The 24,888-nt window shown below is 41.6% G+C and overlaps 1 protein-coding gene across 1 annotated transcript in view; it reads left to right on the forward strand.

The window, feature by feature from the left end:
- Positions 1-24,888, forward strand: part of tdrd9 (tudor domain containing 9) — a 174,151-nt gene that overhangs the window by 48,505 nt on the left and 100,758 nt on the right. The window contains 7 exon segments of the mRNA XM_068038305.1: positions 5,856-5,936; positions 12,803-12,967; positions 15,263-15,366; positions 15,525-15,574; positions 16,428-16,482; positions 19,743-19,827; positions 21,541-21,598. Of these exon segments, the coding sequence (XP_067894406.1) occupies positions 5,856-5,936; positions 12,803-12,967; positions 15,263-15,366; positions 15,525-15,574; positions 16,428-16,482; positions 19,743-19,827; positions 21,541-21,598 (598 nt within the window).

Raw genomic sequence — 24,888 nt, forward strand, 5'->3', positions numbered from 1 at the left:
TGAGCTTAAACATTTCACTGCAGCTAAGTAGTCTTTACAGTGTTTGAAAGTATCTGAGTAAAAATGCATGTTTACCAAAGGAAATTGGGCAAAACTTGGTGATAGATTTAGACCTTTTAATGAAGTTGTTGGCCTACATTCACTGGGGTCCAGGATTGCTTGTGTGAAACTTTTGCGACTGTCATAAATTGTAATAATGTAATTGTATATTCATCCAACTTGTTTGTGTGTTTTTGACACTTTGTTGTGTTAAAACCTGTCATCAGCCAATTTATTGATTTTACATTTAAGGACATTGGATTTTAGTCATTTGATAGCCACATATGCATGTTGGTTTATTCTGAATACAGCTGCAGATGTATACTCTTTCCATTGCGTACAATGAAAAGTGAATTGCAGGATGTCTAGTACCATAGGAACTGTAGATATCTGCTGGGTGTACCTACGGGCAGTGACAGAGGATAGTTTCAGGGTACTAGGATCTGCTCAACCTGCAACCGCCCTCGAGAAGTTGGTGCTCGTACCATTCCATCTCATCTCTCCCACAACCTTTTGTTTGTTTATTGGAATTACCACTTTGTGAGAGGATTAATGCATCGACAACTTTGAAGGACATTGTGATGGATCCACCATTATTTTTTTTTCTGATTTTATTTCTTTTTTCAACCCCTGTAAACATGAAGTAGCTGTTTTTCCATGGGTGGATCCAGACACTGATTGTTCCCAAGGTATTTAAGCATGGAAGGCATCATGGGTGAGCCTGACTCATTGGTCTTCTGGCGTACATGTGTAGTTTGCAGCAAGGGTAGTGATCCGTAGTGGGAATCCTGGCTAATTGTTTTTGTTTCTCTTTCTTTTTCATTGGCTTGGGTTGTCCACAGTCTAGCTGAGTCCTGAAAGACATATCTGCCAGACTGGGTCTGCAGCAGGTGGTGAGAGAACCAACAAGAGAGAAAAATCTACTTGGCTTTGCCCTCACCAGCCTACCTGTTGCAGATGCATCTGTCCATGATGGTATTAGTAGAAATGACCATCACACAGACCTTGTGGAGATGAAGTCCCATGATCGCACTGAGGATACCCTCTATCATGTGTGGCACTACCATGGTGCTAAATGGGATAGATTCAGGATTGATCTAGCGGCTCAAAACTGGGCATCCATGAGGTACTGAGGGCCATCAGCAGCAGAATTGTATTCAGTTGCAATCTGTAACCTTATGGCCGGCATATCCCTCACTCTCCTATTACCATCAAGCCAGGGGACCAACCCTGGTCCAATGAAGAGTGCAGGAGAACATGCCAGAAGCAGCACCAGGCAGACCTAAAGATGAGGTGCCAACCTGGTGAAGCTACAGCATAGAACTACATGCATGCTTAACAGCGAAGCAGCATGCGATAGAGCAAAATGATCCCACAACCAACGGATCAGATCAAAGCTCTGCAGTCCTGCCACATCCTGTCATGAATGGTGGTGAACAATTAAACAACTAACAGGAGAAGGAGACTCCATAAACATGGCCATCCTCATCCTCAATGATGGAGGAGCCCAACATGTTCATGGAAAAGTCAAGGCTGAAACATTTGCAACCTCCTTCAGCCAGAAGTGCCAAGTGGATGATTCATCATGGCCTCCTCTGACCCCAGCATCACAGATATGAGTCTTCAAACAATTCAGTTCCACATATTATCAAGAAAAGGCTGAAAGCACTGGATACAGCAAAGGCTATGGGCCATAATCACAACCCGGTTACAGCTGTCTCTTGTGCTGCAGAACTAGCTGAGCCCCTCGCCAAGCTGCTCCAGTACAGCTACAACACTGGTGTTTACCCGACAATTGGAAAATTGTCCAGGTATGACCTGTCCAGACAAAGCAGGACAAATCCAATCTTACCAATTACTGCCCCATCAGTCTACTTTCAACCATGAGCAAAGTGATGAAAGGCACTTTCAAGTGGCACTTACTCAGCAATAACCTGCTCAACAATGCTTAGAACCACTTGACTCCAAACCTCCTTACATCTTTGCTCCAAACATGGACAGAAGAGATTAATTCCAGAGGTGAGAGTGACTGCTTTTAATGTGAAGACCGCATTTGATTGAGTGTGGCATCAAGGAGCCCCAGCAAAATTTAAGTCAATGGGAATCTGGAGGGAAAATGCTGCACTGGTTGGAGCCATGACTAGCACCAAGGACGATGGTTGTGATTGTTGACAACTATTCATCTCAGCCCCAGGACATAGCTGCGCAAGTTCCTCAGGGTAGTATTCTAGGCCCAGCCATCTTCAGCTGCTTCCTCAAAGAGCTTCCCTCCATCATAAGGTCAGAAGTGAGGATGTTCACTGATGGCAGTGTTCAGTGCCACTTCCAACTCTTCAGATACTGAAGCAATCTTCGTCTGCATGAAGTAAGACCGGGACAACTTACAGGCTTGAGCTGCTAAGTGATCAGTGCAATTCAGGCCAAATAAGTGCCAGGCAATGGCCATCTCCAACAAGAGAGAATCTAACCATCTCCCCTTGATGTTCATTGGCATTTCTATTGCCGAAACCTCCCCCATCAACATCCTGGGTTTGCTGTTGACCAGAAACTTAACTGGACCAGCCACATAAGCACTGCATCAGAGATTAGAAATTCTGCAGTAAGTAACTCACCTCCTGACTCCCCAAGGCCGGTCCACCATCTACAAGGCACAGGTCAGGAGTGTGGTGGAATACTCTCCACTTGTCTGGATGGGTGCAGCTCCAACAACAATTATGAAGCTTGATGCCATCCAGGACAAAGCAGCCCACTTGATGACATCCCATCCAGCACTTTAAGCATTCATTCCCTCGACTATCAATGCACAATGGCAGTAGTGTGTACCATCTACAAGATGCACTGCAGCGTCTTCCAAACCCGTGGCCTTTACCACCCAGAAGAACAAGGGCAGCATGGGAAAACCACCACCATCCTGACTTGCAACTATATTGCCATTCCTTCGCTGTCACTGGGTTGAAATCTTGGAACTCCCTCCCTAAAAGCGCTACTGGTGTATCTACACCACATGCAGCATTTTAGGATGACTGTTCACTGCTATCATCTGAAGGGCAAATAGGGATGTGCAACAAATTGTCAGCATCGCTCATGTCCCATGAACAAATATATTAAAAAAAAAAATCCTCTGGACACTGACCTGGATGAGCTCCGTATAAGGAGAATGAATCTGGGATGCCCTCTAGGTTATATTTCTAGCCATTGGTGGTGTATTTACCCATAAAACCATCAGGAGAACTACACCTTCACACTTCTGTTGAGTATTTCCTTTCATCTAACTCATTGTTGCTGCCCTTCTAAGCCATAGTTTTCTACATACAACTTTACTGCTGCATATGTTTCAGCTGTGCAGATGATTAGGTTAAATTTTGATCTGCAAACCCTTGTTATCATTTTATTCCTTTCTCAAAAAGAAATTTTTTTTTAATGAAAGATTAAATGACAATTTGCAACTGGTTTTCTAAATACTTGATGGTGAGCATGTTGACCATAGTGTGATATTAAGCCATAAAGTCCATAGGAAATTGGGCTCAGTAGCTGTTCAAGTGCCATTAGGGAACAGAATTGGTGTCCGTATGCTCACAACTGGCATGAAATGCGCCGGATGCCATCATGGTAAAGGCGTTAATGTAGACACACTTAATGTCCACCAGAACTATGCAGGGGACGCCGATTGTCGCCGACAGTCAGCATGCCATGTTTAGGCGCCATTGCCGCCATCTTGGAGCTCACTACAGCAGACGCAGCCTCTTAAGCTCATACAGTTGAACATGCGTTAAGCAGCAGGGAGACCCCCCCGCCCCCCACAAACCAGTACTATTTAAAGGGAGCCTCAACTACTTACAGGTTAGTGGCTAGTTGATTTCTTCTGGGTGTTGCTACAATTGTAGACATTTTTGGTGCTTTCCATAGATTGTTTCAAAAGTTCCCAATGAGTGCTGTGGCAAGTACTGAAGTACCTTTTGTTCACTTCAAGGCTTCTGCAAAAAAACAGTTGCTCCCAGGCATGAATGCACTAAATAGGCCTTCATCTCAGAGCATGATAGGGGAGAATGAACAGAGGCCATGGAGAGCCGGATAGGTTGTGCTAGGAGTGGGAGACGGACTGTCAGCAGAAAGCCATATTCACCCAGGGTGTTCAGGGGACAGTTCTCCTACTGGAGCCTCAGCAATGTGTGCGACCCTTCATTTCACTAAGGAGTTCCTCACTGAAATCTGTCAATTATTGCAGCCACAGCTCTGAACTTATAATGGGCAAGGATTGCATTGCCAGTGACTGGAGGTGACCATGCGATGAACTTTAATGTGTCTGGCTCCTTCCAGGCTGGAACTGGAGATATTTGTAACATCTTGCAGTTTGCTGTCCGTTATTGCGTGAAGGACGTCACTGAGGCTCGATATTCCAAGAGAGCTAACTTCATTGTTTTCTGTCTGGCCAGAGGCAAGCACGCATAGTGAGGACAAGGTTTGCTGGGATTGCAGCTTTCCCAGTGGTGCAGGATGCCATTGACACACATTGCCTTGCAGATGCTACATGTCAAGTCATGTATAGGAGCCAAAAGGAAATCAACTTCTTCAGTGTCCAGCTGCTCTGTATCCATCGTGCATCATGCAGCTCAGTGCCCGGTATCCTGGCAGTAGTCATGATGTCTTCATTCTGTGACAGATGTTGTGCTGGCTGCATTCAGCCGCCACAGTAAACCAAAGGGTGGCTACAGGGAGACCAAGGCTGACAGTATGGCTCATAACTCCAGTTTGTATTCCACGCATGTGCACAGCATAAATACATTGAAAGCCATGCTGCCACAAGAAATGTGATACAGCAAACTATTACTGTGCTGAAGCAATGATTACACTGCCTAGCTCGCACTGGAGTTGCCCGACAGTACTCAGCTGAGTAAAATTCATGACGGTATGTTACATAGTGCATAGCCTTGCCAGCAGCTATCAGGCGATGGAAAACCTTGGTGCCTGCTCTTTCCAGGTTCAGCCATTTTTCTCTCTTTCCAAGGTTCAGCTCCCACAGGACTCCCTGCACCTGCTCCAGCCCCAATGCACCTCACCTTTAAGAGTTGCAGGCTAGCTTTAAGTAGTGCTGGCAAGTATTGATTTTGGACCCCCTGCTGATGTGTGCTGCCAATCAAGAACATGTTTAACTCTGACTGCACACAGGGAAATCATCTAAAGGAGCAGGCAACACAAAGATGTTGCCCTGCCTGCTTTATATCCAATGGGTGCGGGTTAATTGCGCATCAGGTTTCCTGCAGCTGTTTTCAGGTACTACCCAATTTAGCCCTCATTCTGTTCCAGGATTTGTCTCTGACGTGTAGAGTGAGCTGATCTCAGCCTGGGTAACACGCAATGCTGCAATTGGCCTTGTGCTAGGAATGGGAAAAAAATCAGCTAATGTTTCCTCTTATTGCTAACTAGTCAACCTTGCTGGACATTATGGCGAGAGAATTAGGCTTGGCTGAGTTACCCACATAATTTACTGAGGCTCACTTGGAGTGATATACTGGAAAGCCGTTTATGCTTGTCAAGTCAGAGTCTCTAAGGAAAGTAGGGGTGAAAATTTGGCATGGGTGAGCAAAATCAACTCAATTTCTTGATGACTGCTCTTAGAGCTCTTTATGCCGTTAATCAAATTTGTCTGTGTTACAGAGTTAAGACTATATCTGACCTTTTAGATTCCAATAATGGTGAAATAGATACATGTGTTTGGATGCAAGAGCACAAAAACACAATTTTTTAACAAGAATTAAATTGACATGTGCAATAGGAAAAAATGAGCTGTTTCTGCAACTAATTATTGTCATGTTCAGGTCCACGAGCGCACTGAAGAAATGGATTTTCTGTTGCTGGTTGTCCGTAAGCTTCTGCGTACTAATTCGCGCTTTGTTAAGGTGAGTATTTGATAAAATATTTAAAGAAAATATTTAAAGATATTTAAAGTATCTTTAACACTTGCACAGATTCATTGGCACTTAAATCTTTGCAGCATCCTGTGCAAAAATACATATTTTATTCAGTGTTGTAAACTATCTGTTAGATGTGTTGCAAATGGGTTGATCCAGCACAGAACAATCCATGTGAGGTAAAGGTCTACTACCCGACCTGAACCCGATGGGACCCTATGACGTGTTGGGGTCGGGTCGGGCTGCTCTTCTGGGTCCGGCCTTCGGGCTTGGGTCGGGTCAGGGACACACAGCAAGAATCGCAGGTAAGTGTTAAAAGTTTAAAAACTTACCTGAGCTGGGAGTCCGGGACGTCAAAGAAGGAAACTGTAGAGTCTGTGCAGTGAGCGAGTGAGCATCTCTATGATGTCATCACGCTCATGCTGCAGCTTCCTGCAGATTGGTAGTCGCAAGCTAAGTTAAGGGAACATTCCGGTGGTCGGGTTGGGTGCGGGGGGAAAATGGAGGGACTTGGGCCAGTTCGGTCTCTGGTCCAATGTGGTTCTGTCGGGTTTTTCTTTTGGTGACTTGAGCAGGTCTTTAACGTGAGGAAGCAAAGGGACGTATAATTATTAAGGGGTCGCGTATGCCCTACCCCCATACCCACTTTTTCTCAGATTTATGTTGTTAATCATCATTGTGCTTACTGGGTGGTGGAACTTTTTGGTCAGCCTGGTATGTGACATTTGGCAACTGTTATGATCCCGTTAGGGACTGTTCTTTTAACAAGAGAAAGACAAATTCCCAGTTACTACTGAAAGAAAAACGCCACAAGATTTAAACAAAAAACTTTACTGTGCAAGAGTTAATGAAGCAAAAAACGACGAACAACACTACAATTTGGGAACACTTGTACTTTAAACTTAAAATTTTAACAGAACATGATGACGTATAATTTAAACACTCAATTTCAACAGAACACTCTTGTTTGATTATTAATTCCACCCCAAGAGTTCCCTTCTATGTTACAGGTTCTTGGTGGTTTGTTCACTTCTCCTGGGATCAATCCAAAGTGTACCACAGCTCTACGGAATTCACTTTGATTATCCTTAATTTCTCAGTGGTCTTCCAAGGGATGAGATCTCCTGGAGATTCTCCCGTTAGCATCTGTCTAGGCAATCCTGCAACTCTCTTTAAACACCTCACGAATCTGGATTCCAGCTTGAGCATTGATATTACTCAAAACAGAAATACCCCTGGTTCCTGAAGGCCACTTTGCTCCTGAGGGCAGCAGTTTCAAAAGCCAACAGCTTTCGACAAGCCACTGAGTGTCTGATCCAACTGCCAGCAAGCCCTGAGATTATAAAAAACACGTAACAGGCTCCCCTGCATCATCTATATCCATAGGATAGTGGTACACGTGGGATGTCCCAGATAGCAATTTAAACTAATTACCTCCAACTCCGAAAACATCTTTGATTTTTGATACCAACAAAAATAATTAATTTTGCTAACAATGACAGAGCTATCCCTTCCAGACTTTCTGGTTTCAACTTCCAACCAAGCAAGCCCAGCTGCTGTTTTACGGCTTTCACCTCTCTAACTCGGTCTCTGTAAGCACTTATGGAGAGATCTTTGAACTTAAAATCTTGGGTGCTCTGCAACCTTTTGAAATTCTTAGTATTGCACATTTAATTTCCCAAAACTAAAAGTGACCTCCAAAATATTAACACAAACCATGAATTAGGTGATCATAACACGATTCATCGTCATGCTATAGCGTCGGACTTTTGCCTCTTGTGTCACAAGGTTGTGGGTTCAGCCCCGTTACAAAGAGTTGGGCATGTAATCTCGGCTGACACTTCAGTGCAGTACTATGCAGGTGTTGCTGTCTTTTGGATGCTGTATTGAACCAAGGTGCTGTCTGGCTGCTCAGATGAGAATTAACAATTCCATGACACTATTTGAAGAGGCGCATGGGAGTTCTGCTGGTGTCCTGCCCAACACATTCCAACAGTTGAGCTTGTAATTTATCTCTCTGCTCATTTTGGGACCTTGTGTGCAAATTTTCTGCTGCATTTCCTTACAACAGTGATGCCTCTAAAGAAATTAATTGTCTGTGAAGTGCTTCCCGAGGATGTGAAAAGTACTACATGAATGCAATTTCCTTTTTCTGTTTATTTTCCGTTTTCATTCTCCCTATCCTCTGTCTCCAAACCAAACTACTGTCATGCTTATGGAAGGAACTGTGATAAAATATAAGCAATAGAGTCATAGAGAGATACAGCACCGAAACAGGCCCTTCGGCCCACTGAGCCCGCGCTGACCATCAACCACCCATTTATACTAATCCTACATTAATCCCATTTTTCCCTCTCACATCCCCACCTTCCCTCAATTCTCCCACCACCTACCTACACTAGGGGCAATTTTTTTACAATGGCCAATTTACCTATCAACCTGCAAGTCTTTGGCATGTGGGAGGAAACTGGAGCACCCGGAGGAAACCCACGCAGTCACAGGGAGAACTTGCAAACTCCGCACTGGCAGTACCCAGAACTGAACCCGGATCGCTGGAGCTGTGAGGCTGCGGTGCTAGCCACTGTGCCACCCATGAACTGGAGAAATTATGAAATGAGAAAGTAAAACACTGTGGCACTTGACTATCCAACAAAAAGGAAGAGGTCAGTTGATGCATTCTCCCCTCTTCCCCTCCTGCTCTGGAAATATATATGTTTGTCTGCTGAAGATGAAACTTGTTAATCTCGTCTGAATTACCTTTGGGGAGCACTCATTGAAATTGAAAGGAACTCATTACCTATTAATGACTCTTCTCGACAGGAATGAACTAACAAAGACTTTATGCAGACCGTCTGTCTCTGTGGCCAATGTCACCACAATATGTGTGAAGAACGCCACATCCTTGAAAATGAACTACAATCAAATGTCATCATGCAACAATGGCTGTTATATCCTGGAGCATTGAATTGTCACCATGCAGTTGGACTGTGCCATACCACCTATCCTCCGTGGAGCAGTTTCTGTGGGAAAACACCTTTGACCACCGATCCATCAGGCAGTGGTCTGCACGGAATGTCCTCAAGGCCCTACGGGAAAAGGAGACGGTGGATCCTGTCGGATGGTTCCCCGAGCAGACCGCCAAAGTCAGTTGGCGGAATGCCTCATCACCATAACTTTCAAACAAGCACCAAGATGTAGCTTGGCTGGTGGTGAGAAGAGCCCTCCCCGTCAGTTCCTTCCTGCATGCCCGAAGTCTCGCCCCCTCCGCGCAATGCCCCCGCGGTGGCTGTGGTGGGGAAGAGACGGTTGCCCACCTCCTTCTGGAATGTGTCTTTGCAAAGCAGGTGTGGAAAGAGATGCAGTGGTTTTTGTCGAGGTTCATCCCAAGCAGCTCTGTAACACAGGAGTCAGTGCTCTACGGGCTGTTCCCAGGGACGCACACTGAGACAAACATCAACTGCTGCTGGAGGACTATCAATTCGGGGAAAGGCGCCCTTTGGTCTGCCCGAAAATTGCTGGTCTTCCAGCGCAAAGAGTTGTCCACGACCGAATGTTGCAGACTGGCACATTCTAAGGTCCAGGACTACGTGCTGAGGGACGCACTAAAGCTTGGGGCAGTCGCAGCAAAGGCTCAATGGGGAAAGACAACAGTGTAAGGTCCCCCCACCAAGCTGAACTGAGGGGCTGGATCCATGGGAAACCCCTCGAACTGTATCGGAAAAATTTTCATTTGCTTTAAAATGTTAATGGCATGACAAATGAAATGGAAGGGTTGTGAGGCAACTCATGATTGTATTGAAGGAAACTGATCTCCCTTGCAATGTTTGTATTTTTGGTGCTGTTTGAAACTGGCATGCAATTTTTACAGATTTTTATGAATCAAGTATATTTTGGAAAAAAAAAATTGAATTGTCACCACAGGGGAAATGAAACCTTAGTCACATGACCAAAGCTCAAACTTGAGGGGTTTTATTTTAAAAGGTAGCCTTCTGAAGAGAGAGGGACGATCATCCAAAGAGACACAGAAAGCCAGACATTACAGCAAAAGGCTGAGATTGGTCCAGAAGCCCTGCTGCTGACACTGTACTTCAGCTTGTTGCAGCAGAGTAATTAGAAGGGAACTTTAAAAAAAAACTCCTCACCTGTGGAAGTAAATCAGAAATTTCCTTCACTGCCTGAGGACTGAAGTTTTAATCACTGGAAGTCTGCAACACCTCAAAGTTCAAGACTGCTAACATCCAGGTCCCTGCAACTTTGGAAAGACTTTACTCCTGAGAGGACTCGACAAGTTTCTGTAAACCACTAACTCTTACATAACTTGGGACTTTAATGGCAATTTACTCTTTTCCTTCTACCTATCCATCCTTAGATCTGCATGTGTGTGTGAACACACGAGTGAGTGAAGGTTGTGATCAACTTGGGTTTTGCTCTTTATATATTTAGCCTTCCTATTTTAAACCTCTGAGAAAACTTGTTGCTGTACGTTTATTTGGGACTAAACACCATTTATAAAAAAAAAAATTGTCTGGTCAGTTGGGAGGTGAAAAGTGGAAGTCTCCCACTCCATTTCCCCACCTGTCCGTGACACTACTCAGAAAATTATGTAAGCATAGTTTTAGTTCTTGATGTGACATTCAGGCAATCTCCCTATAGGGATGCACCTCGCTTTGGGTGAGTGAATTTGGGTGCAGGTTGATAAAAGTCGATGTTTAGAGACACTGTTGGAGCTTTAATTGGATTCCCACTGGTGCAGCTGAGACCTCCATTCTTGGGGCATTGGATGTTAAGGAGCTCAGTGGGAAGGATGCCTATTTCTCTATATTCTGTCAATGAGCTCGGCTGTTCAGTCAATCATCAATGCTCTTTAGTACTACATAACTGCCCAATTCAAATATTGGATTGCTAAACTTATCATGGACAATTGAATGTTCAAATTTTTCTTTTCCCCAGCCCAAATATACATAGCTGTTATCAAGGTGTTAGCTCAACCCCAGAGAGAGAGACACTCTGCTTACAATTGGTTTAAAAAGCAAAATACTAGCAGTTTGAAACAAAACAGAATATTCTAGGAACACCTAGCAGGTCAGTTACTATCTGTGGAAAATACTGACAGTTTATATATCAGGCTCATACTCTTCAGAACTGAAAAATAAGAGATTAAGAAAATTTTAATAGAATCAGAAAAGCGGCTGGGGAGGGGCAAAAAGCAAATGAAAACAGCTAATATTGATAGAAAAATGGATGATCTAACTAATATCTTAATTAAGCAGTGGGAAGAAGCATTTGTCATCAAATAACTAAGGACTTGCGAATAGTAGAGGATATGGAAGACCTAAGTAAATGGAACAGCAAAACAAAATCTGCGGATTAGGTTTGAAATTAAAACAGAAAATTTCAACTAAGTGGGTCCAACAGCTCTGAAAAGAGACAGTGTAGGTCAATAAGGAGGATGCAGCCTTTAATTTTGATGTGGGGAATTGTATTGTCAGGAATACACTGGAAGCTGCTTACATTAAAACATGGTTAGTGCACAATCGCCCACCTAGTTTCTTTGTTCAGAAGATGAAATTGTTTTTACCAAATCATGGCACGTAGAGTGCATTCGGCCCATTCACATGGCAAGTGTTGGGTTTCAAAAGGAATTGTAAGAGGAAGATATCTATATACCACTTAATATTTTATATGCATCAACGAGGCCCCCCTTAATCCTTTTCTTTCTAGTCTGTATATCTTGGTCTTTAATTTTATTTTGTACATCAGCCCCTTTGCAAGGGATCGTTCTTGTACCTTTTATATTTTGTTGTGTAACTTGAAGAATTGTGGTCTCACCAATGCATTGTAAAGCCTTAGCATAATTCTGTTAGCTTTTTAATTACTTTGCTAGGATGTCTAGACAGTAAAGGTCTAGATGCATTGCTATCACATCTAGATGCCTTTCTGTATCTCCATATGTGAATCCAGTTCATCGTATAATTATTATGATGCAAGCTTTTTGACCAATGTACGATACTTCACATTTCAGTATAGAGAACTGGAAACCTTATGTATGTTTCTAAAATTGTTCAGGATTATTTCTGTATGTAGTTTGTTGAAGAGGCAATATTTTCATTGTAATCTTAGTGACGATTCTTGTATCTTCGTTAAACTAGAAGTATGGAGCTTCTAGGGTCCAGTAATAAAATCATTGGGAACTGAAATACTGATATGGGTATGCAAAAAGTGCACTCCCACAGAAATAGAGGTTTTAAAGAGTAGACGTCAGGGGAATCGAAAATTAATTTGGAGATTAATTTCCAAAAATTATTTCCAGTCGCGTGCCATGGAAATGGAGCTAAATTTGAAAATTGACCGAAAAACACACAAGTGGGGACTTGTAAGGTTGAGAAGGCTTTACGAACAGGTCACCCTAACTTCTTGTTTTTTGTAGCCCCTACCTTCCTGCCAAGATCCTCCTTTCCATTATAAACATGGACAGTAGTCTAATGAAAATAAAATAGAAGGGGAAAATAATACAAGCAGCTTCAAGAGGATTTAGATCTTTTAAGGTAACTGGGACAATAGCTGTCAAGTGCAGTTCGTTGTGGGTAAGCATAAAATCATTAACATGGGAACGGATATGTTTATGAATATCAGCACCGTGATTAGCTGTAACAAAAGGTATTGACCTGCATTAGGAAAACAATCGAGGACAAATATAAAGTGATCGTACTGTTGCTCGATGAGGCATTAATTGGATGCCATGTGGAGTGTCTATGTAGTTGCGGTCTTGCAAAACAGTTTAGTTTTGATTTTGATACGTTTGAAACGATGATCTCCCCTTGCTTTGAAAAGCAATGTTTCTTAAATTATCACAGGTGATTTTAATGTCTGCGACAATTAATTGCACGGAGTTTGCAGACTACTTTGCAGTGCCATTCCGTAAGACCCTGACCCCTGCATATATATTTGAGGTAGAGGGAGCCCCATACAGCGTTGATGAATATTATCTTGATGATCTCAAAGAAATTATCCATTTCCAGGTGAGGTGATTTTTAAAAAAAGTCTTTAACATTTTAGCAAAAGTAGCACCTTTATATTAAAGTATCTTCCTTGAATTTTCCCTTTTTTTAAAAAAAGGAATAGAACTGCATAGCTTAATTTAAATGTACAACTTTAATGTCTTAGTACTTGTGTGTTTTGTGTTCTGTAGAATTAAGTGTGACTCCTAATAATCTATTAGTTGAAGGCCTCAAACATTGAAATGCTGCGTATTGAAATTTAGAGGGCATCACATCTGTGTGCATCATCTGGCTAAAGTTGATGTGTTGTTTATTGGCTAATTGGGGGATGTTTTTCCGTAAGGTTTTCTACTGTAGTGACCCAACACATTTTGTTGAATAATGAACAACTACTTTGAAAAAGAGACTGAAATGTGGGAAAGACCGATGGTACTTGTTAACATTTCTTCGTCAAAACTGGAAACTCAGTGTCTTAATAGGGTTGAACAAAATGAGTGGGAGGAGGAGCCTAATCAGTATCAGGAATGCTGGCTTCTGTCACAGAGAGGAGTCAGTTGGTAAGATGCGAAGCTGGCTGGAGCTGACCAGTGGTGAATGATATAAAGAGATTATCTCAGTGAGGCAATGATGTATTTTGAAAAGAATTGAAGGATGTGAAATGGTGCACAGGGAAAAGGGGCAAAATTGCAAATGCAGAAAATTAGATTCTGACAAAGGGTCTGAAGTCAAAAAATCAACCAACCATCCCTGCTCCTTCCTGATTCTCCCTAAGGCTGATGGACCGCTGTGCATCTCCAGCGCCCTATACTTGAAGAAAATCCAGTTTGAAGTTGCGAATATCAATTGTTTCGATCAGACAATTTGAGTGTCCAAGGAGAAAAATGCAGTAACAACACTTGAGTTGAGCTTGATTCAAATTGTTTAAGGAGGCTAAAGAAGGAGAGGTCAGATTGGAAATGAAAGCAGCCATCGACAAGTTCACCCTTTTGTGTAGAACTGAGGTATTCAACCCAGCATCATTCATTCTGTGTTTTATGCCTCTTCCAATGTAGAGACTGTGTGCAGTGACTAGATTAGAGGGAGTTCATAAATTGCTGTCTCCACATAGCTAAAGTGGTGAGGATAAGGGAGACCTTTTTTGTTATAAGAGGGAGGAGAGGGCCCATAATATGGAGCGGGGTTGGTCAGCTCTGTCTAGCACAGCTTAGGAGAGATGTTAGTGGAGGAAAAGGATTTCAGAGGTTTTAGAGCAGGGAAAGTGAGTCATGAAAAAAGATCAGACAATACTGGGGAGAAAGGATGAAGCCTTTGGAGGAGGTGCAACGCAAGAAGCCATAATTTAGACAGATGTGGGAATCTTAGTTGCCTTGTAATCAATGTCTCCAGGAAGTCCATGACCAGAGATTGAAACTAATAAAGGGAGTTATTAGTTTCTGGATTAAGAACTGTTGTAATCTGTTTTAAAAATCATAATTATGGCTGCCATTTGGAATCTTGGCTGTGGTCCAGTTGAGGATCTACAGTTAACCTTCACGGCCTTCAGATAGGGAGGAAAAACATCAGCCAGAGTTCCTGTTCCTGATTACTATCCACTGAGCCGTTGCAACATACTCATTTGTCATTTGTTGAGGACAGGATCAGTTTGATGCTTCCTTTTATCAAATAGCCCATCAGCACTCTATTCAGGCTCACGCAGTAAAAATGCCAGTTAGGAGAGATTGTTGAGGATTGTGGATAGGTGTGTGCCATATTCTTGCGCAACATTGATACCTGTAGAAATGGAGAAAATTAAGGAAAATAAAACATTAAAATGTAGTTCAACATTCGCATTCTGCATTTTGTGGTAGTATGGTAACATAATAGTTCTGTTGCTGGATAATCTGGACTAATAACCCAGAGAAAATGATCCCACCCACAGTAGTTTGATAGTTTGAATACAGTTTTAAAAAGATCTGTAAGTAAAAGTTCAGATCAGTAGAAAAGGCTATTGAAGCTGTCAAATTATCATTAATATCCAACTGGTTAACTGATGTCATTTTAGGGAAGACAACTTGCAATCCTTATATGGTCTGTCTTATATGTGACTTCAGTCCCACACCAATGTGGATAACTGTTAACTTCAATCAAACTGATTCCAGAAGAAGGCCCAATCCCACCTTTTCAAGTTAGGGATGGGCAATAAATAAATCAATACTGACATTGTCAGTAACACCCCCATCCCAAGAATTACTCTTTTGAAGAAACCACCTTGCATTGTTTTATTATCTGTTCCATTCTAAGATATGGACTGACTATTCTTCTGTGTGTAATTCCTAGGTTGCACCTGCATTTTCTAGTGAGCCAAATATCCTGCCTGAAGTCTATAACATAGCAGAAAGTCTGATTCTCTACTTTGATGAGCTAGAAAGCAAAGAAAGTGGGTAAGTGATAAGCAAGGAATTTAATTTTAATGAAAAGTACTTGAAATGCAGTATTTTGGAAGATTCTATGCATGTTTATCTACATATTATAGATATGCATTTCATTGCTGAAACGAATCTTAATACTGGGTATGTTAACTTGTCTTTGATTTTAATAGATCAACAGGAATGAGCTTGAACCGCGGCAGTATATTGGTGTTTTTGCCAGGTAATGTTTAGAAGTAGGTTAAATATTCAAAAAAAAAATTGGAAATGACTGGCTCAGATGTTATACTATCTCTCCTTACTTAGCAAGGGTGTGGAACGTGCTTCAGTTACAAACGCTCAGCTCCTTGATGTAGTCATTTCAACCAAACTACACTGGTAAAGCTGGTTACTAATGTTGGTGAAAGAGCTTATGTTTTCTAAAGCCATACGTGGAAGGCAGTAGAGAAAATCCATCTCTTGCTTCTGAACCCAGTACAGCTCAGAGCCACATAGACCAGGATGAGGATGGTTACTTGAAACTAGAATCTGCTCTCTGACTTGAGGGGAATGTAGTTGGCTATTGTTCTTCTGATTGGAGCTGAACCACGTTGGGTTAGGGCTTTGCTATTTTTTTCCAGAAGTATAAGAGGTCCTACAGTTGCACCTCAGCATTCTTTATCAACCCAAAATGAAGCATCAGTGATGCTTTCCCTTGTGGGTGTTGTCAGTTAGAATTATTTTAAATGCAGACTTGCCCTTGCAAGATTCCTTTACCAGGATAGCTGTAGCATGCACTAGAAAATTGCAGATTTTTCTGATTCCCGGATCTGTTTTTCTATGTTTTTTATTAATAATTGCTACAATCAAATTTTTGATGACTTGTTATTACAATGCCTTTGGTTCCACTCTGTTCAGCTTTCTAAACTTTGTGTTTTCAAAATGGATTTTTTACTTTTTCTTGTGCCGAAAAGTGAAATGTACAATATCGTTCAAATTGGGATATACATTTTCTTAAGAATCCACATTGATGCATTCTGTCTATCTCTCCCTGCCACTTTTCCTCTTTCTCTCCACCTCTCACCTACCCTCTCTAGGCCTGGCAGAAATAAATCACCTGCATGAGGTCCTAACCTCTATGGTTCAGAAAAGGTAAGGCACTGTTAATTTTTGTTTAATCTCTGTATAATGCATGCAACAGGGAAGCAAAACCTTGACAAGGCTTTTGGTCACCCTGACTGGTCTGTCTTGCTGGCTCAGCAATTGTTTTCCACATGTCTCTGAGGCACCTTGGGAGGTTTTTCTATGTTAAAGACAATATATAAATGCAAGTTACTGTAAATCTGATTTTTTTTATTCAAAATGCGGAATGCAGTTTTCCAGAATTTGATGGCCAGCGCAACTCAGATGCTTATTTCAAGAACCATTCCCTCGCTTTAGGCAATAGGGTAATCAAGTCTGACTAATTTGGCCACAGTCATAACTTAATTTTGCAGTCATTTCCTGGAGGGTTTCCATGTGATAAAATGGGGGAAGTCAAAGTCACAGAATCTTGAAATACAAAAGGAGGGCACTTGGCCTATTGTGTCTATGCTGGCTCTTTGAAAGAATATCCAATTAGTCCCATTTCCTTGCTGTTTCCCCATAGCCCTGCAATTTTCTCCAGGAAATTTCTTGGAAGATTGTTTTCTTCTTCTGAAGAAGGAGCATTTTGAATAAGAAATTATTCCTATGATCATTTTTCCTTGGTGTCCCATCAGGAATTGTTAATATGTTGTAAAAGAGAATGCTGCAACCCGCTCGGCAGTTATAATACACAGTAAATAGTTATGCATAACCATTTGTAGTCCCATCTCAGACTCCATGTACGTCAAAATTCATGATAAAAGTGCCAGCATTCACCTGCAATGCATGTTACGCCTATAGGTGACATTCTGATAGAGGCTTTGAATGTTAAAGTAATGGCCCGCATCTTGTGGTCAGTGGCGAAGCAAGGCCACCCACTGCTGACCTCGAAGAAAGCTACCTACAAAGATCTCGCAATTTCTGTGATGTGGTTTCCCCCTCACTGTGTCAGTTTAAATCTGACACCAGGTCGAGGCATCTCTTGGTGTGCAGCAGCAGGGTTGTCAGCCAGTAGATAAGGAGCCAATCACATTGAAGCATCCACATAGACCAAACAAGGAAGTTAAAACTGCTGAATCCATTCACTTTTGATATAAATTTTCAGATGGCAAAATAAATGGCTATGATTGGGTTAAGATAGAAGCTAAAATAAAGAAGAATAAACTTAAAAATTATATTTTTAAAAAGGTGGATTTTTTCAACATTATGAAGAAATTTGACATTGTCACAGTTAATTTTTCAGAGCCAATGAGAGTGTTTGACAGTAATTATGAAGTTAGTATGCCATTAAAATGAAATAAAAAGGGGGCAACCACACGACTAGGAGTGTACTACAGATCCCAAATAGTGAGAGGGAGATAGAAGAAAAACATGTAGGCAAATTTGAGTGCAAAAGCTATAGGGCAGTAATAGTTGGGGATTTCAACTACCCTAATTTCAGTTGGGGTACAAACAGTGTGAAGGGCACAGAGGGCACAAAATTCTTGAACTGCATTCAAAAGAACCTTTTTAGCCAGCACATAAGCCCAATGAGAGGGGGTGCAATTCTAGATTTAGTCTTCGATAATGAAGCTGGGCAAGTGGATGAAGTAGCAGTGGGTGGCCATTTTGGAAATAGTGACCATAATGCAGATAATTTTAGCATAATCATGGAAAAGGACAAAGATAAAAGAGGAGTAAAAGTTCTAAATTGGGGGAAGGCAAATTTTAGTAAGCTGAGAGATGATCTGGGGAAAGTGGACTGGATACAGCTACTTGAAGGAAAATCAGTGACAAACCTGTGGGAGGCATTCAAAAGCAAGATTCTACAGGCACAATGTAGACACGTCCCCACAAAGATAAAGGGTGGTATGGCCAAAGCTAGAGCCCCCTGGTTATCTCGAAGCATACAGGGTAAGATAAAGCAGAAAAAGAAAGCTTATGACAGTAACAAAAAACTTAATACTTTAGAAAGCCTAGAGGAGTATAGAAAGTGTAGGGGTGAGAGGACATGAAAGACTATTGGCAGGTAAAATCAAGGAAAACCCAAAGATGTTTTCACAGTACATTACGAGCATAATGAGAGAAGAAGTTCTAGAGGGTCTGACATCCTTGAAAGTGGATAAATCGCCAGGGTCGGATAGATTGCCTCCCAGGTTGTTCAAGGAAACCAAGGAGGAAATGGCAGATGCTCTGAGGATCATCTTCAAATCCTCACTAGATACAGGCGAGGTACAAGAGGATTGGAGGTCTGCGAACATTATACCATTCTTTAAAAAGGATGTGAGGGATAAACCAAATAAATAAACACCGGTCAGTCTGACCTTGGTGGTGAGTAAATTATTAGAATCAATTCTGAGACACCAGATAAGCTGCTTCTTAGGCACGGATTAATCAGGGATAGTCAGCATGGCTTTGTCAAGAGAAAGTTGTGTCTTCCTAAAATAAAAACAAGAAATGCTGGAAATACTCAACAGGTCTGGCATCATCTGTGGAGAGAGAAGCAGAATTAACGTTTCAGGTCAGTGACCCTTCATCAGAAGTCCTGTTTGCCCTAGCGGAGAAGTCAATTACCAGGGGGCACAGATTTAAGGTGATTGGTAGAAGGAATAGAGGGGACATGAAAAAAAACTTGTTCACCCAGAGGGTGGTGGGTGTCTGGAATTCACTGTCCAGATCGGTGGTAGAAGCAGAAACCCTCAATTCTTTTAAAAGGTACCTGGACATGCACCTGAAGTGTTTTATTTATTTATTTATTTAGAGATACAGCGCTGAAACAGGCCCTTCGGCCACCAAGTCTGTGCCGACCAAGAACCACACATTTATACTAACCCTACAGTAATCCCATATTCCCTACCACCTACCTACACTCGGGGCAATTTATAATGGCCAATTTACCTATCGCCTGCTAGTCTTTGGCGGTGGGAGGAAACCGGAGCACCCAGCGAAAACCCACGCGGTCACAGGGAGAACTTGCAAACTCCGCACAGGCCTTGTATGATGAATACTGTGATTAATTCAAAAACACTGCTCAGTGAGGTGCAGCATGAAGGGCTGCATTATAACATCTGTTTAGTGCTTTGTGTAACTCACATCTCATCAAAAAAGAGATTTATTTTTATAGATGCAATGAAGCATAATGCTACTTAGTTGTAACCTGCAAGGCTACGGCCCAAATGCTGTAAGGTGGGATTAGAATAGTGGATCATTTTTCGGTTGGCACAGACACGATGGGCCAAGTGGCCTCTTTCTGTGTCTTAAATTTTCTATGATTTCTATGAAAATAAAGTGTGGTGTTCTGATTGTAGGCTGCATGTATATCCACTGCACTCAAGTGTGACCTTGGAAGAACAAAGTAATGTGTTCCTGACCCCTGTCCCTGGCTATAGAAAGGTGAGATTGACAGAAACTCGCTGAAATAGTTTGCAAGAACATCTAATTAAACTTTCTATTCAGTAAAATTGCATCTGGTTTTGTGATTCATTGGAAGTTGGACTATTTTTGTCAACAGGTACTGCAATAGCAAAGTGCTGTTTGTTTTTGGTTCCATTGCCTACAGGCAGCATTACATTGGATAAAAGTAGCTTTTAGGTGCTGTATTAACAAAGTCACACAGCAGTTGCGGTCTATATATGTTGAGTACAGAGAACTGGGCTGCTGGTCAGTGTTGCTGGATCATTTTTAATTTGCAAATATCTCACAAGATGGGGATAGACTAGTTCTTGTTAAGATTGAGATGAATATATCCTTTTTGAGGTTCTAAGTTGTTTTTGGCATGCTGTTTATATTATGGCAGCTTATTCTATGAAAAATTTCAGGTGAATTGCAAGAGTTTGGAAACTGGAATTGTTTCCAAATAGTGTTCCTCAATGAAGGGTATTAAATTGCTGATAGTAGATGTTGCACAGAGAGACATAGGGCAAGGGAAATGTACAACATGTGCTTCACCAATTATTAAATTTGTTAAAGTTGGCAGTGTCTTAAGTGAAATAAGCCTAAGAACAGAACAAAATTATTGGCTGTTTTTCAGTTGCTTTACATGTATGTTCCAGATCACTATATCATGTGCACCATGTAGTTTTTTAATCTTGGCCCTTTTAGGCCTGCATTATATAATAGCCTGATGTATTCAATAAGTAGTCGTTGGATAATGCTGGCGGCTTATGCTCGTGTTCGCCATATAAAGGTTGGAGGCATGGTGGTTATCGAATTATTGCAACATTAAAATTGGTTGTGGGGAAGGTGTGGTGTATCTGTTCTGATTGTATTTGGTTCAGAATAGGAATCCAGTCCTAGGGAATTTCTCTGCATTTTTGCTGAAAGTACATAATTATTGTTTTTTGTTGCCTCTAGACTTGCCTATTCCAGCACACTGCTGGCCTCCATCTTCCATAAACTTAAGGTCATCCAAAACTATACTGCCTATATCCTGATTTTCACACCAAGCCCATTATACATACCACTCCTATGCTCGCTGGCTTACATTGGCTCCCAGTTGAGCAATGTCTCAATTTTAAACTATTCATTCTTTTTTTCAAGTCCCTCCTTGATCTTGCCCCTCCCTGTTTGTGACTTTCTCCAAGATATCTGGGCTCCTCCAATTCTGGCCTCTTGGCAACTTCTGATTTTAATCGCACCACCATTTGTGGTCGTCCTTCATTTGCTGAGGCAAGAAGCTTGGATTTCCTGCCATAAGTGTCTCCCTCTCTCTGTTTTTCTTTACTGATTTAATAAGCCCCCTAATACCTACCTCTTTGACCAAGTTTTTGGTGTTTTGCTTTAATATCCCCTTGTTTGGCTTGGTGTCAAATCTTGTTAATGTACTTGTGAAGTGCCTTGGAGTGTTTTACTGTATTAAAGGTGTTATATAAATGCAAATTTTTGTTTTCATTATAAGAATGACTTCTAATATATACTTAATCCCTTAGTTTGTGGATTTAAAATCCAATCATAATTCTCTAACGAATGGAATTTGCATTCTAATATAATGCCTTTGCCTTATTTCTGGTTACTTTATGCCAAAAGATTGGTGTAGTAATGATGAAATTCTAATTTGTTTGTTTACTATTTCACATTAGTCATAGTTCTGTTTTCTCTTAAAAATAGATTATTTTGTCCACAAATATTGCTGAGAGCTCTGTCACAGTTTCAGATGTTAAATATGGTACGTCTTCATTATTTTGTCTTGTTTAATATAGATTTTACTGTTAATGACTTAAGTTTGTACTATTTGGGTATAGAATTGATAAAATTAATCTAAACTTGTAACTCAAATACTTAAGAGGGCATGTACTTGTGCTGACTATTTCAAGAATGTTTGTTTGAATACATCGGAGCCAAATCTTAAAGGTACCATCAGTTGCATCAATTTCAGAAGATTTTTTTTTTACCTAATTCCTCAACGTCCACATGAGATCAGAAGCTATGTATTATTTGGTCTGTTTACTCCAACCATGCATCCCCCAATAGTGGAATAGACAAAAAGAAATTGTGGAAACTATCTTTTTTTGAAGGAGAGTGAGGAGTTGCCTCTGGATATTTTTTCCTGCATTTTTCTGGAAGAATTGCTGTGCATTCTGCAAATGATTCTGTAGTGGTATTAGACATTAAATAGTAATCTTACTGGTGAGGATATGGTGGTGGGTGACTCAAGCTCACGAATATGGCTTTGCACAGCTCAAGAGGATATTTCAAAGTACTGACTGGAGAATACCAAGGGTACCCTGTTCCATTTGTTACACTGGAATTTTGGTGTCTTGTTGGATGCCATCCTCAGGACTGTAATGAGAGGAGGTGAAAAGGCTAATCTTATGGTATATAATGCAGGTGTCAAAATAACTTGCTTCATGGTTCAGAGCTCCAAGGCATGTGATTGAAGGGCTTCCTGCAGCTCATGACATCCAGAACCAAATTGTCAGATAGAATCATAGAAATTTACAGCAGAGAAAGGAGGCCATTCAGCCCATTGTGTCCACACTGGCCAACAGGTAGCCATCCAGCCTAACCCTACTTTCCAGTTCTTGGTCTGTAGTCTTGTAGGTTACGGCATTTCAAGTGCATGTACGAGCATAGGAATTAGGAGCAGGAGTATGCCATTTGGCCCCTCGAGGCTACTCTGTCATTTGATAAGATCATGGCTGATCTGATTGCGGCCTGAACTCTACTTTTGTGTCTACCTGTTATAACCTTTGACTCCCTTGTCAATCAAGATTCTGTCTAACTCAGTCTTAAAAATATTCAGTGACCCTGCTTCTGGGGAAGAGGATTCCACAGACTAAAGTTTCTCCTTATCGCCGTCTTAAATGGGAGATCCCTAATTTTTGAACTGTTTCCTAGTTCCAGTCTCTCCCATAAGGGGAAACACCCTCTCAGAATCCACCCTGTCAAGCCTCCTCATAATTTTATATGTTTCAATAAGATCACCTCATTCTCCTAAACTCCAATGGATACAGGCCCAATTTGTCCAACCTTTCCCCATAAGATAACCCCTTCATCCCAGGAATCAGTTGAGTGAACCTTCTCTGAACTACTTCTAATGCAATTATATTCTTAAGTAAGGAGACCAAAACTGTACGCAGTCTCACCAATGCCCTCTACAATTGTAGCATAACTTCCCTACTTTTATATTCCATTCCCCTTGTAATAAATGACATTCCATTTGCCTTCCAAATCACTTGCTGTATCTGTAAGCTAACCTTTTATGAATCATGTACCAGGATACCCAGATCCCTTTGTACCACAGAGTTCTGCAGTCTCTCTCCATTCAAATAATAAACTGCTTTTCTATTCCTGCCAAAGTGGACAAGTTCACATTTTTCCACATTATACTCCATCTGGCAAATTTTTGCCCACTAATTTAACCTATCTAAATCCCTTTGTAGACTCTTTATGTCCTGTTTACAACTTACTCTCCCACCTATCTTTGTCATCAAATTTTGCAACCATACATTTGGTCCCTTCATCCAAATCATTGACTTTGTTTGTCAATAGTTGAGGCCCCAGCACTGATCCTTGTAGCGCTCCACTAGTTATAGCTTGACAACCTGAAAATGACCCATTTATCCCTACTCCCTGCTTCCTGTTAGCTAACCAATCCTCTGTCCATGTGGATATGTTGCCTCCTACACCATCAGCTCTTACTTTGTGTAGTAATCTTTGATGTGGGATCTTATTGAATGCCTTTTAGAAATCCAAGTTCACCAAATCTACAGGTTTCCCTTTATCCACCTTGCTTGTTACTTCCTTAAAGAACTCTTAATAATTTAGTTAAACTCCATTTCTCTTTCACAAAACCATGTTGACTCTCTGATCGCATTAAGAGGTTCTAAGTGCCCGACTGTAACCTCTTTAATAATAGATTCTAGCATTTTCCCTTTGACAGATTTTTAAAAACTCATTCATGGGATGTGGGCGTCACTGGCCAGGTCAGCATTTATTGCCCATCCCTAATTGCCCTTGAGAAGGTGGTGGTGAGCTGCCTTCTTGAACCGCTGCAGTCCAGGTTAGGCTAACTGGACTGTAGTTTCCTGCTTTCTGTTGCCCTCCTTTCTTGAAGAGAGGAGTTACATTCGCTATTTGCCAATCTGATGGGACCTTGCCAGAATCTAGGGAATTTTGGAAAATTACAACCAATGCCTCTACTATCTGAGCAGCTACTTTTAAGACCCTAGGATGCAGGCCATCAGGTCCTGGGGACTTGTCAGCCTTTAGTTCTAATAGTTTTCTCAATGCCCTTTCCCTGGTCATTGTAATTGTTTTAAGTTCCTCTCTTCCTTTCACCTCTTGGTTTACAAGTATTTCTGGGAGGTTACTTCGTTCCGCTACAGTGAAGACAGACACAAAATACCTCTCTCTCTCGCTCTCTCTCTCTCTCTCTCTCTCTCGCTCTCGCTCTCGCTCTCGCTCTCGCTCTCTCGCTCTCTCGCTCTCTCGCTCTCTCGCTCTCTCGCTCTCTCGCTCTCTCGCTCTCTCTCTCGCTCTCTATAGGACCAACACTCAGATTAATTACTCTTTTCCTTTTTAAATACTTATATCTAAGTGCTTGTTAAAACATTGAGGGTTTTTGCCTCTATCATCCTTTCAGGCAATGAGTTCCAGATCTCCACCTACTGGTGAAAAAAATTCCCTCTAAACCTCCTACCTATTAGCCTAAATCTGTGCCTCCTGGTTATGGATCCCTCAACCAAGGGGAATAAGGCCTTCCTATTCACTTTGGACCCCTTCACAATTTTATACACTTCAATTAGGTCTCCCCTCAGTCTTCTCTGTTCCAAAGAAAACAACCCTAGCCTATCCACTCTCTCCTCATAACTAAAATTTGCTGGTCGAGACAACATCCTCGTAAAACTCCTCTGCACCCTGTCTCATGCAATCACATCTTTCCTATGGTGCGGTGACCAGAACTCCAGCTGTGGCCTAGCTAGTGTTCCAGTTCCAGCATAATCTTCGAGGTCT

Source organism: Heterodontus francisci, chromosome 9 (assembly GCF_036365525.1).
Source record: "Heterodontus francisci isolate sHetFra1 chromosome 9, sHetFra1.hap1, whole genome shotgun sequence".
Classification (NCBI taxonomy): domain Eukaryota; kingdom Metazoa; phylum Chordata; class Chondrichthyes; order Heterodontiformes; family Heterodontidae; genus Heterodontus; species Heterodontus francisci.